At 41.7% G+C, this 19,666-nt stretch overlaps 1 protein-coding gene and 2 long non-coding RNA genes across 3 annotated transcripts; 2 read left to right on the plus strand and 1 right to left on the minus strand.

The window, feature by feature from the left end:
• Positions 1–286: 286 nt before the first annotated feature.
• On the minus strand, positions 287–1,198 carry LOC126622679 (protein FIZZY-RELATED 2-like). Its single transcript, XM_050291428.1, has 3 exons — positions 851–1,198; positions 603–725; positions 287–377 (listed from the first exon to the last, which is right to left on the minus strand). The coding sequence occupies exons 1-3, from the start codon at positions 1,196–1,198 to the stop codon at positions 324–326; spliced, it is 525 nt and encodes a 174-aa protein (XP_050147385.1). The 3' UTR covers positions 287–323.
• A 9,681-nt stretch (positions 1,199–10,879) lies between these two features.
• On the plus strand, positions 10,880–14,962 carry LOC126621714 (uncharacterized). Its single transcript, XR_007623170.1, has 2 exons — positions 10,880–10,951; positions 14,829–14,962. It is a non-coding gene; the product is annotated as an uncharacterized LOC126621714 (long non-coding RNA).
• A 1,973-nt stretch (positions 14,963–16,935) lies between these two features.
• On the plus strand, positions 16,936–17,430 carry LOC126621713 (uncharacterized). Its single transcript, XR_007623169.1, has 2 exons — positions 16,936–17,077; positions 17,206–17,430. It is a non-coding gene; the product is annotated as an uncharacterized LOC126621713 (long non-coding RNA).
• The last annotated feature ends 2,236 nt before the right edge of the window (positions 17,431–19,666 follow it).

Here is a 19,666-nt window from a genome sequence, read left to right on the forward strand (position 1 = left end):
TGTTATTTGTATTAGTATGCATTCTAATAACAAAAAATTTCCACAAGTTGTGCAGTACATAAAAGTATTTCAAGCATTTTGTTGTTTGAGGATCGTATTCCCCATATTAAAGTCACAAACTTGTTGCTCAAACACCTACATTGCGAATGCTGTTGCAACTACACTTGTAATTCCACTTTGCAACATTATAAATATAAAAATAACATCTCAATTTCAAATCTCTAAGAATGCGGCATGTCTATCAGATGTGAATGGGTACAAGTATCTCTTACTTGGACTTTCCCATTGCTAGTTCCAACTGCAAGATGAGTTCCACGTTAACCCTAGCCAACGGAACAAACACTATCATCAATCCCCAAGTCACATAACTTAGTTAACTGCAAGTAACATTCAATCATAAAGTAAAAAAATTATTACATCGGCAAAGACTCAAGGTGATCAATTCCATGCATACACCAATAAAAATACACACACATGATCGAAAAACAGTTATAGTCATTAAAAGGTTGCGACTTGTGACATCGAAAAACATCCACGTTTGCCTCAAATTACAACAACAATGTTAAAATTAGAAAGAGAAGCAAAGTAAAGCTAGATATTACCTTGCTACTACAAGCATTCCATAAATAAACAAAATTTCCCAACCCAACAACAAGCACATTGTGCGAAGACCAATCGACAAGATTCGGATATAAATCGTCCTGCAAAGTAGTTGCATTCAAAACCTAAACAAGAAACAAAATTTCCGTAAATAAAAAGACCCCAATTCACAATATTCAAAATCCAACCAAACCTAAATTGCCAAAAGACTAGAAAGTGATGAAAGTTACCTCATAAGGCGACTACGAACCTTCTGAGGAGCCTTAACCGGACTATGGTGAACTCCGATGACCACATCATCAAACCCAAAAGGGGAAAGCGAGTGCATTGACCTGCTAGTCTCGGTCTTGAATGGGAGGATGTTGGGGATGAGTGGGTTCATCTGAATCACGCTCATTTTCTCAGGCGTCGTCCAAGGGACGATGCCGGCAGAGTCAGGTCCAAAAAGGGTAGGCGTAGGAGAGTGTCGTAGGTGAGGGGAGAGAAAGAGCTGTTGGATGGAGAAGATGGGCGGGTTAGGTTCTTCGAGCTGAGGATTTGGAGAGAGAAATTTTGAAATGTGCAAATGACATCTGGTGGGTGGGAGAGTATAACTCATTTATATACGAAGGTAATTAGATCATGTTAAGGTGTAGGAAAAATCATATTTCTGTTCAATTGTTGTGCATCGCTTGTGCATGACATGTGCACATTCAAAATGTCCTATTTTTATCCTAAGATTAAGAAATTATCCGTATTTCCCTAAAATTTATATATACTAGAAGCCAAATGAGAAGCCACTCAGTACTACGATATTGTGCTATTTCTCTTCATTTGAAAGTGAGAGGTCTTAAGTTCGAATCTCGTGGATGGCAAATTCGATACCAAATTTTAGGCTTGCGGTTTAGCCGAACTCCCCCTCTCCTTAATGTAAAAATATTGATATACTCAAATAAATAAATAAATAAAGACGAATGAGAAAAACAATGTTCCAACGAAGTGGCGAAATTACCCCTTTTACTTTGCAATTTTCTTCTTCTTTTCCTCACTTGCATAGTGAATATGTGGCTCATTCTCCTCATTCTTCCTCCGCCTCTTTCTTACTGCACCGCTTCCTTTTTGCTTCACTTCTAACTGAAACCAAAAATAGCTCAACCAAATCAATTTCTCCTTCGCTCACTGCTTCTCTCTCTCATGCTCACAATCACTGCAAAAAAACTCAAACCAAGTAATCCATTTCCATAATTTCTCTTACAGTCACCGCTTCTCTCTCGCTCACCGCTTCATCGTCAACAAATCCCAACCGCATCCCCATTACAAACCCATCTGGATGGAAAACTGTTGATCCTAAAAATTACCAAGCCTACGCGGCGCACAGGCCGAGTAACTAATAAGCTAACTACATCCTTCAATTGTATGCTAGCGTGCCAACTCATCGGCCGAAGAGTAAAATATGATGATGTAGCATTGGGTGCGCTGCTGACTTCTTGATCTTGCTATCGCGGCCGAGGAAGGAACAAGTCTCGGCCTTCGGGTTCTAAAGCCTAAAGACAAGGTTGCTAGTTCTGCGAAGTTCACGGATCGTCGGCGCCGGGTTCGGTCACAGTGATTATATTTGTAAAAGTATAAGCACGCCGAATCGACACCAGACTATATGGGCACAAGTACTCAAAACAGATATACATCTTGATCGTAAACGTAGTTTGGCCGTTAAAATGTTGAACTTTAAATCCCACATATAAGTATCCAATCATAAAATAACTCGGCGCTCAATGTGCCGAGCCTGATAACCTGTAACACCTTACTTCGCCAAGAAGGCTAATGAAATGATCTCTGTCAATAAGGATTCGAAAATCCTTCTCAACCGAGACTTGGATAGATAACTAGTTGGCCTCGACGCAGTGCTGTTTATCCAAACTGAAGGTGCTTCGCGATCGGCTGATTCTACGGCAACAGTGCTATTTATCCAAACTAAAGATGTGTTGGCGGAAAAGAAAATAAAAATCTCAAGATTGTTGAGAGGTTTCGCGTAGAGTGATGGTTTGCGCAGGACAGTTTGTGTGTTAAGTTGGAAGGGCTTGAATGATGCCCACCGCTTGGTATTTATAGTAGCAAGCCTGCTTCTGATCACATCAAAACTATATTCGGATTAGGATTCCTTGACCATTCCTACTCCTATTAGGACTTTGAACTCAACCCCTTATCAGGCCGCATTCAAACCCAAGTTTTCAGCATCCTTATCCTACCGAGACTCCTTCTTGTATCAGGATTCAACTCCCTCATCTGTCCGTCTCGCAATGGGACTCACCCACTTTCTCTTTATCTAGAGTACTCCACTTCCTAATAAGACATAGTCGGCCTTGGCTATGCTGCCCATGAATCGGATGACTCCTCAGCGGCCCCCGAGCAAGGCTTCCGGGCCAAGAACAATTATAAACTCAGCCCAAACCAGTATTTCAGGCCCAAACATTACCCCCTCGCTTCTGAGGGCGTCAACCTACATTCCTTGGTCGAGCCTCGACCTTGAATAAGCGAAACCGAATACGCGGCCAGCGTGAAGCTGGTCGAGCAGCTGAAGATGGATAAAAAGAATGGGCGAGGTGAGGTGGTTGGAGTTGAAAGCCATTCTTAAATATCTCCTTCCTTCTTCACCCTATATTTATTTGGTTGTAAACTGATCGACCAACTTTATTTGTACACTCTTTTGCGAGCTTAATGAAATGAACTTTTATTTCCGCATCTCCCATGTGACCGGATAATATTTCTTTAAAAACTTCCCATTGATTGGCAACTTGTGAATTACACCAGTTCGATCCCTAATATGGTATGCCCCATTGCCGAGAACTTTATGAATAATGAATAACCCTTCCCAATTCGGCGACCACTTGCCAAACCTGGGATCTCTAATTCCTACGGGTAATATGGTTTGCCAAACCAACTCTCCTTCACCAACGTTTTTTGTCTGACTTGTTGATTATAAGCTCGCTCGATGATCTTCTTTTATGCCACTAATAAGTTATAAGCATCAAGCCGAGCTTCTTCTAAATCTTCTAACTCTTGTCTTATGGATCGATTGTACTTGGCACTTAACAAACTACTTTGTTCAATTACTCGCAACGAGTTTATACTGAACTCGACCGGCAACATTGCGTCGTGTCCATAAGTCAACGCGTATGGAGTCGTTCCAGTGGCTGACCGGAGAGAAGTTCGATAGGCCCATAACGCTTCGTTTAGCTATAGATGTCACATATCAGGCCTTTCTCTCACCATTATTCAAGAATACCAATCAAAACCTTATTACTTGCTTCGACCTGCCCGTTTACCTGCGAGTAATATGGCGTAGACTGCTCAAGTCAAATTTTCAAATTCATTGTATACTCTTTAAACTTGTCAGACGTGAAGACCATACCGTTATCTGTTATAATTATTTCTGGCACGCCGAATATAGTCACAATGTTTTCTTCTACGAAATTACAAACTTCTTTAGACGTTAGCTCGACATATGACTTGGCCATTTGGTGAAGTAGTTCGTTGCAACGAGTATTCATGCATGTTTGGCTGCATCAGAAGACGATGCAATTTTACCTATTACATCTATGGCCCATCCTCTGAACGGTCATGGTTTGGTGACCGAATGTAGTGATTCGGCAGGAACTCTCTGTATAGGCCCATAAATTTGACACTGTACACATCCCTTTGTGTATTCAATATAATCCTTTAAAATACTCAGCCAGAAATAGATGTGCCGCCAAAGCAGCCAACGCATCTTTCGTCCATATTGGTGAGCTCCACAAATTCCTTTGTGTACTTCTGCCACTGCTTGAGCAGCTTCCTGTGGGCCGAGTCATAGCAACAATAGCCCATCCTCACCTTTTCGATACAACTTATTCTGGTATAATACGTAGTTTGTGGCATGGACCCTTGTCCGTCGGTCGTGTTTTTCGTTGGGGTTATCAATATACCGCATAATCGCCATTCTCAAATCGTCTGGTAATGCCTTCACAGCACAAATCTCAATAGTGTCCTTCCGTTCCAACAACGAAGGTAAGGACATGACCAGTGTACGGATCACGCAATCGCATTGGAGAACTTGCTAATGAATCAAGGCTGAGTGTGCTTGTCGTAACACAGGTATTTCTCGACCTAATTTGCCCCCTAAGAGATGTGCTCCGGAGGCTATTTGAGCTAATTTGTCAGCATCGATGTTATGAACTTGTGAAATGTGTTTGAAAGTAACGTCGTCGAAAGACTCGGCCAAATAGCTGGCAATCATGTGGTAGGGCGCCAGAGTATAACTCATGCAACAAAAAGTTTTATTGAATTGATTAATTACAAGTTCGGAGTCACCAAGAACAAGGACACGAGTTGCCCGTAAATCGTGAAGTACACCAAGGCCGATGATAAGGGCTTCATATTCAGCTTGATTATTCATATAATCGAAATTAGCTTGAGAGAAAAATACCAGCAGCTATGAGTTGGGGATTGAATAACAATCCTAACGCCAGCAAAGATTGAAGTACTAGAACCATCAAAGTACATCATCCAGTAATTAGCACGCGTTTCTACCATGCCAATTTCAGCGTCGTTGCCCCCAAACTCGTACAGGGAAGGATGTTAGGCCAAAAAATCGTCCAACGCTTGCCCTTTGACAGCTTTTTGGGGCACATATTGCGAGCTGAACTTATATAGGGCCATCATCCACTTGCCGATTTAGCTCTTTACGATCGGCCGAGTGAGCATGTAACGAATGACATCGGTCTGGGCAATGACCTGAGTAACTGATGGAAGCATGTAATGTTTGAGTTTAATGCAGTGAAAAATAAAGTGAGACAAAGCTTCTCAACAGCGGAGTAATTAATCTCTAGTGGGTTGAGATTTCGGCTAAGGTAAAAAATGGCATGTTCTCGCCCAGCGTCATTATCTTGAGCAAGAAAGCATCCGATGGATTCCTCGGCCGCTAAGATATATCACTTAGGAGTTTGCCACGTCGTGGTGGGACTAGGACGGGTGGAGTTATGAGGGAAACCTTGATCTGCGTAAATGCCTCTTGGTGTTCTGCACGTCATTCGAAGATGTCAAAATCCTTAAGTTTTAAAAGCATGGAGAAGGCTTTCATTTTCCCGGCCGAATTAGCAATAAATCGATGAAGAAAGTTAATCTTGCCGAGCAATGATTGTAGTTGTTTCTTAGTTGTTGGGGATGGAGCATTAATGATTGTGCGAGCATTGTTTTCGTCTACCTCAATACCACGATGATGTATGAGGAATCCTAAAAAATTACCGATTGATACGCCGAAAGCACATTTGGCAGGGTTCATCTTAAGATTGTGTCGACGCATACATAGGAAAGCTCGACAGAGGTCATCCAAATGAGTCTGCCGATGTTCTGATTTGATTACAACATCGTCGATGTAGACTTCGACTATGGTACCAATCAAATCATGGAAAATAGTGTTCATGGCTCGTTGATAAATGACGCCGGCGTTCTTGAGGCCGAATGGCATGACGACCCATTCATATGTGCCGAGTACCCTGGGCAACGAAAAGTAGTTTTATGAACATTAGCTTCAGCGATGAAAATTTGGTTATAACCAGCATGTCCATCCATAAAGGATAAGATCTCGTGGTTTGCCACTGCATCGATTAACAAATCTGAAATTGGCATTGGATACTCGTCTTTAGGTGTTGCTAAGTTCAAATTTTGAAAATCAATACAGATGCGTAGGGTACCACTTTTTTTTAAGACGGGAACGATGTTTGCCAGCCATTCGACATATCAAGTTGTCCGAATAAACCCAACTTTTAAAAGTCGAACGAGTTCGTCTTTTATGCCGAGTTGTACTTCGGTCGAGAATCTTCGAGGTGGTTGGCTGAATGGTTTACACCTAGGTTTGATGCGTAATTCATGTTCAACTAGTATGCGATCTAAACCAGGCATCTTATGGTAACTCCAAGCAAAACAATCCTTAAATTCTTTGAGCAAGTAACAAAGCTTAACTTTTACATGTTGGGGTAACAAAGTACTAATGAACAAAAGCCGTGGCTCTTCGGCCGTTCCAACATTTATCTCCTTTAATAGATCTTTAACTTGCGATTGACTATCCTCGAGCTCCGCTAGTGTAGCCTGAACCTTGTCTAGTGATAGTATGGGACCGTTGTCTTTTTCGGCCAAAAATTCGACTAAGTTGACACCCGAGTTTGGGGGCTTGGAAATAACATACCAATGGGCCAGCAGTCGTTCCATTGTAGATCAAACTACAGCCCTACGTTTGTCCTGCTGTTTTTAGACATCGACATCTACGACCAGATCGGCCAACCCAAGTCTCGCTGAATCCTGATAGACAATTTCAGCGCCTACCTCGATTGCTTTCTGGACCAAAATTCGAGTCGCCCGTCATTCCTCGTTCAAACCCTGTAGGGTAATATAACCGACGTGGTCATCATAATACCGTGCTTGAATCATATTGCCTTCAAAAGGCTGACTGTCAGCCGGGTGAACCACAACTGATTTTCCGTCCCAAAAGATGAAAACTTGATATAATGAGAAGGGAATGCAATTCGTTTAATGAATCCAATCTCGATTGAGCAATGCATTATACTCCTTGGAGTCGACGATAAAGAATGTGGTCATGTGATTGCAACCTGCAACACTTACCTCTAAAGGAAGTACTCATTTGGTCTGGGACTTGTCACCGACGAAGCTACTCATGGTTATCCCCGATGGAATGAGTTCGTCGTTGGATCATCGTAGTGCCTTCATGATGGATACGGGCATGATATTGACCATTGCCCCACAATCGATGAAAATTTTGAAGATGGGATAGCTTTCAATGTGAGCCGTGACATATAACAGCTTCAAATGTTGAAGATTAGCCGAAAAAGAACGAGGGAATAGTACAGCCAGAGCTACTTTAAGTGTGTCATCTTTACTTGTTTGCTCATCTTCGTCGGTGGAAATGAAATTGACTTGTGTTGCTTCCTTGGCAACCACCGTCCCCATCCAAGTAATTTAGTTGGCGTATGGTTGGTTGAAATTCATCAGGTAAAGCATAAACCATGCTGATTTCCATGTTTTTGAGGACTAAAGGGCCCATTGGGTCCTGGTCGTCATCCTCCGAGTTATCGAGTGCAGTATCATGCTTTAGAGCATCCTCGATCTAATCATCTTTTGCCTTACAAGGTGGTTGTGCGTGTGGTATGTCAACTGAACCTGTTTCATTCTGGCTGTTGTCCTCGAGTTTGTTCGCCGCTGGTGTTTGATTTTGTCCTTGTAGTACTTTACGGGCTCGTTCTTCATAGGCGATTCAGGCGTCCCTTGTGTCTAAGTAAGCATCCAAATAGCCACACGATCTTTCTCATCGACCATAAGGCCGAAGAGAGATACGGCTGAGAAGACTTCGAAGTGATATCTTAAATGCTGAAGGTCTTGAAGAGAAAATAGTTGCTCGGCAGTGTCTATACCTGTGTATGGGTCGACCTCGAAGTCGATGACCCAAACCTCACCTATATGTTGGAACCTGGCCTTCATTGCTAGATCGGTGGTCTTTTGGATGATCGGTTCAGCATCAGGGTAAGTTAATGCTAGGTCGAGAGCTTCTTAACACGCCTTAGGTGAGCCATACAAATCATTGGCATAATGTTTTTTGTGAAATTCTCTCATGTACTCCAAGGATTCGCCAAGGAATTAAGGGTGTAGATTCCGTCGCACTCTTACTAACGGCTCTTGTGGGGGTAACGGGGGAAGTTTTCTTTTGGCTTCCTTCCTAAAATGCTTGAAATCAGCTTTCATCACCCCAGGTCGAAGAATGAGCTTGATGTGCTTCTCAGATTCCTCAAAGGTAGTTTCCAAGTCACGATCAACTACCATTTTTCCTTGTAACTCGGCCATGATTGTTAAGGTTTGTCGATCATCTCTACTTCCTGCTGCTTCTTTCGGCTGCCATTTGGTAGCCGAAGTAGCCTGGGCTACCTGCCGTTAAGCCATGCAATCTATTCGCTGACGTCGTCATTTCTGGGATTTAGATAATGCAGTATACATACCAGTGGGAGAATTGTAGCTATACCAACGCTGGTCGCGTGGCTTAGAAGGCTTAAAGGTTTTTTTATTCGCTGATGAACTTAAGCTGCTGGAGTTACGCGAATTATAATCTTCATTATAAAACGGTGTATCGAAATAAGGACGTCGTCTAGTTGAGATGGGGCCATTTGTTTATTTTTTAGGGTCTAGCCTATCAAACACTTTCTAGCGCTGTCCTCGGCCGAGTTCCTTTGGAGATGTTGCCACGGCCTTGGATGGTTTCCATGGTGTTGGAACCTGAAATGGTCGCTTTTTTGGTTCGGTTAAAACGACGTGTGCCTTACAACGGCTACACAAAACCATCGGTCCAACAATTTCCTCTGCACTAGAGTCTGACATAGATTTGACTATGGCCAGTCCCGAAAACTCTATAGGTGGTTCATTGGAAAATAGATCAATTTTGATTCGTGGCCGAAAGTTCTGCTTCGGGACATGTTGTATTGGGACAAACTCAGCCTTCAATTTCCCTTTGCTCTTGGGTAAATGAGCATTTACCATCCTAACTGTCGCCGAGAGGAAGGGATCAACGTCGACGGTCATCTGTTTTTCAGGGAATTTTAGCTTGCCTTTATCAATCCAGCTTTGAATAGTATCACGGAATACAATGCAATTGTTTGTGGTATATGTTGATGCACAAAATCAGTGAGAACTTTGGTACAACAAAAAGTGTTAAGTTTGTGACCTTCGCTAGATTGCTCCGATCACTAGTGTGGATAAGTATGCAAATGGATAGAGACAGGGAAGCAAACACAAGATGTACGTGGTTTACCCAGATTGGCTACGTCCACGAAGTAGAGGAGTTCTCATTAATTGTGAAGGGTTTACACAAGTACATAGGTTCAAGTTTTCCTTTAGTGAGTACTAGTGAATGATTTAGTACAAATGACATTAGGAAATATTGTGAGAGAATGATCTCTATTTATAGAAGAGAGTTTCTAGTTTCATTCTGACATTGACATGTGTTGTGATTGGCTTCTGATGTTAACATGTGTCGCGCTGTGATTGGCCTCCTGGTTAGAGGCAAACTCTTCTGGGTCCTTGACGGTATAACGTTGACCGGTGCTCAGTAGTTTCGGGATTGGTCAAGTATGATACAAACAGTATGCTTATTCGAATTATGATACTTACAATACGTTTTTCCTTTCAACTCTTCGGCCTTTGGAATGTTGTGTTCCGGCCGAAGTTTGATGATCTTTGCCATTAACAACTGGTCGAAAATCGCATCGGCCTTGGTGATATCAAAAGTGTAAACTTTTGATGATTTAACTGTCTCTTTAGAGGCCGAACGGGTATTAGCATCCTCGGAATTAATTTGAGCCAGCATTTTGCAAGCATACGGTTTATCTATCATTATCTTGGTCATGTCCACACTGAAATATTGGGAATCCTCGCCTTCAGTCGATGCGTAGCTAACCGTGGGATTTTTGTAAATCATTCCCCAGGATGGGTTCTTCGAGATCTTTTCCTCTCGAAGAAAATAATCATATTGCTCGACATGCAGGGCCAGTTCGTACATATCTCGGAAGTTTGCCCCTAGGAATTTCTTTTTGTACTCCACATCTAGCCCATTTAAAGCAAGCCTAACAAATTCGACTTCGGGTAAGGGGACTTAACACCAAATTCTGGCCGATTTAAACCTTGTAAGGTAATCCATTGGTGACTCATCAGATGCTTGAGCCATCCTAGCCAATGAAGAAACCGACATTTCCATCCCCGACCGATAGAACTGTTCATGGAATTTCTCGACCAGTTTCTCCCAACTTTGGATGGAATTAGGTAGGAAGTTGATGTACCATGCGAATGCTGAGCCCGTCAATGAAAAGTTGAACGTCACAGTTTATGAAAGTCACTATTGACATCTCCACATTGCGCAGTGAACCAGGCCACATGTTTTAACGAGGACAAGGACGATTCTCCAACAAAAAGATTAAAATCTGGGACCTTGAAGCCTTTGGGATATTCGAATTTTTCCACATAAGCTGGATACGGATGGATAAATTTTGAGAACTTCGGGCCCTTTTTCATGGCCGAATCGATCATCCTTTGGACCTCGATCATATCGATTGATGCTGCTTGTTGATGCATAAAACCGGAGGTCTTGGAACAACGTAAATCCAGCCGTGAATCTGCAAGTAATGTAAATGACACAAGATGTATCTTGGTTTACCCTAAGGTTTGAGCTACGTCCACACTGATTATGTATTTATCTGAGAGGTAAGGGAGAGAACCTCTGAATACGAAAGGGGATGTGAGAGGGGTGAGAAGGCTCTAGAATTGGCCTCCCCCAATTGTGAGGGTGAGGGGTCCTTTTATAGAATAAGGACTCCTTACTTATTACACATTTTCCCTTTCCTTTATCACTTAATTACATTTAAGTCCCCCGAGTATTTGTACGAGATCTAAATATGAGGCCCTAAATATGGTATAAATAGTAGTCCACCAAGCCTTCAGCTAAGAGAGTCTTTTGGCTAGAGACTTGAAATTTAGTCCATGTGTGGGCCGAAGTAACTAGATGTTGTCTTGAACTGATGTTCGATGTGAGGCGGTGCTCAATCTGAAATAATGCTCAACTAGAAGTAGCACATGCTGCGAGGCTGTTTGGCTCGTGGCTTATGTTGCCTTGGTTGGCTTGGTTTGTGGCGTTGAAGGTGAGGGAGTCCATTTTATAGAATAAGGGCTTGCTCCTCAATACATGAATGATGGGCTAGAATTGATGCTCTCTAATGATGGTGAGGGAGTCTTTTTTATAAAATAAGGGCTCGCTCCTCAGTACGTGAATAATGGGTTAGGAGTGATGCTCGTGGCGAGACGGTTGCTCAGCTGACGGCGATGCTCTTTAACGAAGGCGAGGGAGTCCCTTTTATAGAATAAGGGCTCGCTCCTCAATACATAAGTGATGGGCTATGAGTGATGCTCGCGGCGAGGCGGTTGCTCAACTGGCGGCGTTGCTCTCTAATGAAGGTGAGGGAGTCCCTTTTATAAAATAAGGGCTCGCTCCTCAGTACATGAATAATGGGTTAGAGTTGATGCTCTCTAATGATGGTGAGGGAGTCCTTATTATAAATAAGAGCTCGCTCCTCAGTACGTGAATAATGAGTTACGAGTGATGCTCGTGGCGAGGCGGTTTCTCAGCTGGCGGCGATGCTCTCTAACGAAGGCGAATGAGTCCTTTTTATAGAATAAGGGATCGCTTCTCAATACATAAGTGATGGGCTAGGAGTAATGCTCACGGCGAGGCAGTTACTCAGCTGGCGGCGTTGCTCTTTAATGAAGGTGAGGGAGTCCCTTTTATAAAATAAGGGCTCGCTTCTCAGTACGTGAATAATGGGTGCTCTCTAATGAAAGTGAGGGAGTCCATTTTATAGAATAAGGGCTCGCTCCTTAATACATAAATAATGGGCTAAGTCCCCCAAGTATTTTTCATGAGGCCTAGTTGAGGCCCAATAAATGGTGTATAGTCTAGTCCCCCAAGTCTTCGGTCAATAGAGTCTGTTGGCTGGAGACTTCAAATTGAATCCATGTATAGGCCAAAGTGGCGGTTGTTCAGAGGCGGTATTTGTATACCTTGCACTGAAGTTTTGTAGGTGAAGCTTTGCAAGTGAAGCTTTGAAGCTGGAGCTCTGTAAATGAAGCTTTGGAAGCTAGAGCTTTTGTAAATGAAGCTTTTGAAGCTGATTGACATGAGTAATGCACATGAATGTTTATGTTGATTGACACGAGTGATGCTCATGGATGTTGACATGAGTGATGCTCATGAATGTTGACATAAGTGATGCTCATGAATGTTTATGTATGATTGATATGAGTGATACTCATGAATGTTTATGTATGATTGACATGAGTGATGCTCATGTATATTTGAAGTACTGGATGTACTTTTGATCACCTGGTTGGTGGCATGAAGAAGAGTACGGGTTGTACATTTCATCACCTGGTTGGTGACATGAATGGCTAGTTGCCAAATGATATTAGGGTACGGGTTGTACATTTCATCACCTGGTTGGTGGCATGAATGGCTAGTTGCCAAATGATATTTAGAGTACGGGTTGTACACTTCATCACCTGGTTGATGGTAATAACGGCGGGTTGCCGAATAATTTTGGAGTACTGGGTGTACTTTTGATCGCCTGGTTGGAGCTATTTTGGGCTTATGGGCCTTCGCTCTCCACACAACATTCCAGCCTATTTATTTTGGGCTTTGCCCTTTTTTTTTATTTTTTTATTTTACCTTCTGATGGGGTTTATACAGATGTCTCCGAAAGATAGGAAAAATAAATTACATCATACAAAAACCAGAAACCCTTTCTCACTTGTTATGACTGATACAAGATTAATCCCTTTCTCACTTGCAAATTTGAATGCTGCTTCCTCCGTGAGAATCTTCAAAAGTGCATAAACCCATCCACTTGCTTTTGTTTCCTTTTTCCTTTTTTTTCTTTTCACTTTTGCTTTGCACCTCTGTCTCTGCTTTTCTTTCTGTCTTTCCGCTCATTTCTTTTCTTTAGTTGCTTACCACATCCACTTACTTTCCTTGCTTTTGTTTCCTTTTTCCTTTTTTTTTCTTTTACTTTGCACCTCTGTCTCTGCTTTTCTTTGCGCTTTGGATGGCACAAAAGCAATGTTGAGGGATTGCTTCGATGACTGTAATGCTTCCTCAAATATGCTTGCTGTACCAGCCCAGTCAGCTCAGTCATTCCATCAAACGGCTGGTACGCTACAATCCCACTTATGCTCAAATCACCACCGTGTTGCGAGGCATTCACCATGATGAAAATGGTGTAACATAGTTCCTTGTAACCCCATGTCAAAAAACTCCATAGGACTATCCTCATAACCGATCTCATCCTCAGATATGGTTAGGGCTACTAGATATAAAATACCTCTATACTACATCCTCAATTTCACCGCAGATAGAGCGTTCCATGATACCCTTTATATTGAATGCATAACCAATGCAATCAACAAGTCAAAGCACTGAAGTTTGACGACAGTGCGGCCACAGTCGTCAGAGACACCATCTATGCAGATGAAGCATTTCATGGCTGAGGGCGATGACAAAACGGACGATGTTGGAGAATCCATTTACGCTCGATTTGAGTTTTCTAGATCTGCATCTTTCTGCTTCGCGGTTGAATCCAATTTTTACAGATCATAAGCAGCTCCACCATCTTTGTTTGATCCGCGTCGAAGGCCGAGTCGACTTGGTCCGAGTTGGACTCGTTGTCGGGAAAAACAGCGACGGACAAATCGGCGTCTTGGAGGAAGTAGTGGACGAGCTCGGAGATGAAGGGGGAGTCGGGATCGGGTCGTCGACGTGGAATCGTGCGGAATCGCCGGAGGTGACGTTAATTGCTTCAGGGAATGGACCGCCACCGGCTGCGGCGACTGTAAATGCAAATTCAACTGTGGTTTTGTCGGTGAGATTTGTGGCTGCTGCTGCGCCATTGACAGTGTCTGTAGCTGTAGCTGTACGTCCGGCATCGCCGCACTCACTGACGCTCGACACAGCGTTGTGAAATCCAATTGCCTCGCCAATTTCTTGGGCGCAACCTCGGAGATCGTTTCGCTCTACTCCATTAATAGAGACCGAAGATAGAGTAGCTCTCGAACTTTTGGTCTTTTTCACTTTCACTCCCTCTCGATGTTTTTTTTTTTTTTTTTTTGAAATTGAATATCCTAAATAATTGAAGGTTGGATGAGAGCGATGACTGGTCTGAGGATTTGGATTGAAATCTCGGTTGGACAATTAAGAGTGGGTGGGAGAGTGATGAGTGGTGGCCTCACGGGTCAGTTGTCAAAGAGAGAGATATTGGTTTCTGTTGGTCTCTAGATTTCTGGGAAAGCTCTAGATTGTTGGGTTTTTTGTAGATTTTTCTAGATTCACAGTGGAGGTGAAAAAATGAAAGAGAACCGAAATAGTTTTTCGTGTCAATTCCCACAGACGGCGCCAAATGTTGATGCACAAAACCGGAGGTCTTGGAACAACGTAAATTCGGCCGTGAATCTATAAGTAATGTAAATGACACAAGATGTATCGTGGTTCATCCCAAGGTTTGGGCTACGTCCACACTGATTATGTATTTATCTGAGAGGTGAGGGAGAGAACCTCTGAATACGAGAGGGGATGTGAGAGGGGTGAGAAGGCTCCAGAATTGGCCTCCCCCAATTGTGAGGGTGATGGGTCCTTTTATAGAATAAGGACTCCTCACTTATTACACATTTTCCCTTTCCTTTATCACATAATTACATTTAAGTCCCTAGAGTATTTGTACAAGATCTAAATACAAGGCCCTAAATATGGTATAAACACTGCTTCTACTCTCTGGTCGAATCTGTCTGACCTACTGCTTGATCCTCCCTTTTTTTCTAAATCAATGGTTTTGAGTCGAGTAGGTCCTACTTCGGCCTGTAGCAGGTTACTTTTGAGTGGAAGTTGTCGAGACTGATCAGTAGGCCCCCATTCAAAGACTCTGCTAACTAATAATTCAAGTAATTTGGTGTATGTGTCCCCATTACTTCGTATTACCTCGAGCAAACTATTCATTTTTTTAATAACAGCCTGTTCAACCTGTCGAGATTACTCATCAAGTCGTCTTCGAAGAAACGACCTAGTTGGAGGGTCAGAACCTTCACCACTGTCTTCGTTACCGTCCTCCATTATTCCCTCAATGAATACATCTGCAACTCGGTTGGGTACCAAGACAAACTTACTTTTCTTGCTGTGTCACACTTGTAGCCTCAGGGGTCGCAGCAACGAGAGGATTTTTTGCATGTGACACTTCTTGTCCAGGACTCTGAACTAGTAGATCGATCGTTGACTTTCCCATGATTATTTTCTTTTTAACCGATCGTGTCTCGATGGTCATGAACTTCGTAGTTTTAGCACTTAGTCCCACTAGGCGTGCCAAAATGTTGATCCTAAAAACTACCAAGCCTACACGGCGCGTAGGCCGAGTAACTAATAAGCTAACTACGTCATTCGGTTGTATGCGGGCATGCCAACTCGTCGGTCGAGCTTGGTCGAAGAGTAAAATATGTTGATGTTGCGTTGGGTGCGCTGCTGACTTCTTGATCCTGCGATCGCGGCTGAGGAAGGAACATGTCTCACCCTTCCAATTCTAGAGCCTGAAGACAAGGCTGCTAGTTTTGCGAAGTTCATAGATCGTCGGTGCAGGGTTCGGTCACAGTGATTATATTTATAAAAGTATAAGTACGCCGAATCGACACCAGACTATATGGGCACAAATACTCAAAGCAGATATACGTCTTGATCGTAAACATAGTTCGACCGTCAGAATGCCGAACTCTAAATCCCACCTGTGAGTATCCAATCATAAAATAACTCGGCGTTCAATGTCCCAAACCTGATAACCTGTAACACCTCACTTCGCTGAGAATGCTAATGAAATGACCTCTGTCAATAAGGATTCGAAAATCTTTCTCGACCGAGACTTGGATAAATAACCAGTCGGCCTCGATGCAGTGCTGTTTATCCAAAATGAAGGTGCTTCGCAATCGACTGATTTGACGGCAACAGTGTTGTTTATCCAAACTGAAGGTGTTCACCGGTTTCCTTTATAGTGCTGTTTATCCAAACTGAAAATGTGTTGGCGGAAAAGAAAATAAAAATCTCAAGATTGTTAAGAGGTTTCGCGTAGAGCGAGGGTTTGCATAGGGCAGTTTGTGTGTTGAGTTGGAGGGGCTTGAATGATGTCTGCTGTTTGGTATTTATAATAGCAAGCCTACTTCTGATCGCATCAAAACTATATTCGAATTAGGACTCCTTATCCCAATCCAATCTTATCTCGGCCAGTCCTACTCCTATTAGGACTTTGAACTCAACCCCTTATCAGGCCGCATTCAAACCCAAGTTTTCAGCGTCCTCATCCTGCCGAGACTCTTTCTTGTATCAGGATTCAACTCCCCCATCCTTCCGTCTCGCAATGGGACTCACCCACTTCCTCTTTATCTGGAGTACTTCACTTCCTAATAGGACACGGCCGACCTTGGCCATGCAGCCCATGAACCAGATGACTCCCTAGCGACCCTTGAGCAAGGCTTCCAGGCCAAGAAAAAATTCTAAACTCGGCCCAAACCAGTATTTCGGGCCTAAACAAAAACCCATCAAGAAATCTTGGTCATCCGCCTACACAGGGACTGCAACGTCGTCTTGATTCACCCCAACATCAAAAAATTTCAACATATATAAAAAATGTGATATTCTTTTCAACATATTTGTATATATTCGTTCATGCACTTGAAATTTTATGTTTGATTATTAGATCATATCAAGCTCCATTCATGCCCACTTCTATTCCTAAGAGCCTGTCTTATGTCAATGGCGACAACGGAGGCTAAACCTGAAGCCAAACCAGAACCAAAAGAAATTGAAGAGAGTTCTGAACCTCTTCTCAAATACACGGTAATTAAAACTTGAAAAAAAAATTATGGGCACCAATAACAAAAGATTATGACTTTCACATGTTTATATCATCTTCTTCAAATTCTGTCCTAAAATTGAAATTATGAATCCTTATAAACAATCCTCAGGGAAGACATCTTCCCGATATGCTTCGCCACATGCACTTGTATTGAAGCTGGAAGATGGGACGGGTCTTCTCCTCCCCTCACAATCTGAAAATGCCTCTCTCAATTGAATAAAGAGTGAACACTGCCAATCTTTTGATAACTATGAACTTATGTACAAAAATTTAGCTTCCAAGCATCTCTATCTTTTGAACAGTGAGTAATTAAACACTCTCAATCTTTTGATAACTATGAGCACTGCCAATTTCTATAAATCTAGCGTCAATAATTTATATTTTCTAAATGTATATATTATCAAAACATTTTAAGCACTCGCAGCAATGCGCATGGCAGTTTTGCTAGTGATTATTATGAAACGAATTATTATAGGAGAAGATAAGATAAGACTACATGATTTTTGGAGTTTTTTTTTTATATTAATTTGTGAATTAAATGATAAATTAAGTAAATGAAATATTAAAAATTAATAAAAGAATGTTTGATCAAAAGCCTAAAAGCATAACAATTAGTATTACGGTCTATTGGTAATTTTCTGCTAAACTTATGATACGGATTGTTAAAAAAAAAAAAAAAAAAAAAAAAAACTAAAAGCTATAGAAGTTTGATATAAATAAATTCAAAATTGAACCACCTATATCAAAACGCCTCTTACAAATTACTTGGAGAGCCAAAGCGTTACAACAACAGCGACTAATACTAGGAATCCCTCGGCTACAAGGCTTACAAACAGCTTAAAAATGAGAATACAAACAACAAGGAGCTCAAATTCTTAATTTTTTTCATTTCCAACTTCTTTTTTTGGCTACTCCGACCTGTAGTTCCTCCCGACTTGATGGTCTCGACATCTTGAGCATACAGCAGGCTGATCCCACACTTTTTTCACCTTTGATCCCACAACGTTGAACTCAAAACAGGCCTCGGTGACAAGTTTGTAAAAAGAAGTGGAGCGATTTAAATTTGCTCCCTCTCCAAGTGCAAGCGCACTATACCGCACAAATATGTGACCGAATTCCGAATAAGTAATCACTCTCTCTCCTTCATTAAAAGGATAATGGGAAGGATAAATGGTTTTATGGCTTTCACCACTAATAGTTTTAAAATTGCACGAGCATCCAAACATCAGATCTTTACGGTAAGTATATTTATGGAGAACAACAGATTGAGCGAAACCCAAAACATCTGTACAATACCAATTTCGAGGAAGCTTGATAGTTATCGAAGATCCTTCATTTTGATGGCAGAACCAATTTGGAATTTCATTTCCTGCACATACAGTGCTAACTGAAGTCCGAGCAGAGACGGTGCTACCTAAAGTCCGACAAGAGGTAGGGATAAATGAAGTCATTTCCTGTAACATCGATGCATGGAAATCAAATAAATTATTCAACACGTGAAAAAATGGCATAAAGGAGATATGAAAGTGTGTGCTAGTGCGTGCGTGGGTGAGAGGGAGAGGGAGAGGGAGAGGGAGAGAGAGACCATGACAATTTCTTCTTCTTTATGTTGCTAAGTTTTCAATGGCCCAGTTGCCACTCGCATAATTCTTAACTGTGTGTCAGCCATTATATTAGTCCTTGCATTTTCATCCAAGTTTAGGCAATCAGCAAAGTTAAAACACCCTCGAAACAATTCATCTTTATCCCAAGCTTGTGTGAGTGAATTTCTTGAACTTGAAACTGTCTTCAGTGAAGTGCAGCCACTTGCTTCAAGACAACATAGCACTGGGAGCTCTGGTAAGCATTTTAGGACCTGTTTGGTATCCTATTTGAAATTTTTTATCATTTCTCAAAACATTTCTTAAGAACATTTCTTGAAAACAATTTTCTTTAAGACTAAAAAACTTGATTGGTTTGTGATTTAAAATTTTTAAATCTTACGACTTAAAGTAGACAAAAAGAGAGAGAGAAAGAGGTGAGAGGATGAAAGAAAGTAAGAGATGATTAAAGGAAAGAGAAAGAAGAGAGATGATCGGACGAGATAGAGAGGAAGATGAGTGAGAGAAAAAACCGAGATAATGAAGAGAGCGGATTAGATGAGAGACGAAAAAAAAAAAAGAGAGAGAAAGAAGAAAAGAGAGAGAGATTTGGAGTGAGAGGGGATGAAGGAGAGAAAATAAAGGAGTGAGTTTAAGTTTAAAAGCTCTAAAAACTCATTTTTTATGTTTTTAGAGAATATATATATTTTTGAGTTAATCTTGAGTTCATTTTTTTAAAATAGTCCTACCAAACAAGTTTTTAAGGCCTAAAACTTGAAAATTGTTTTTGAGTTTAAAAAGTTAGATTCAAGTAGAGTACCAAACAGACCCTTAGACTTCTGCAGTTTCTAGACTCAGCCACCTAAGCTTGTCAAGATCTTTAAAATAAGAAGGAATTCGAACCAATCTTTTACAGCCATAAAGCGCTATATGCTCAATTTTTTTACTGCGAGAGAGATCTGGAACTTCAGTCAGATGCGTGCAATAACT

Source organism: Malus sylvestris, chromosome 5, assembly GCF_916048215.2.
Source record: "Malus sylvestris chromosome 5, drMalSylv7.2, whole genome shotgun sequence".
In the NCBI taxonomy this organism is placed as follows: domain Eukaryota; kingdom Viridiplantae; phylum Streptophyta; class Magnoliopsida; order Rosales; family Rosaceae; genus Malus; species Malus sylvestris.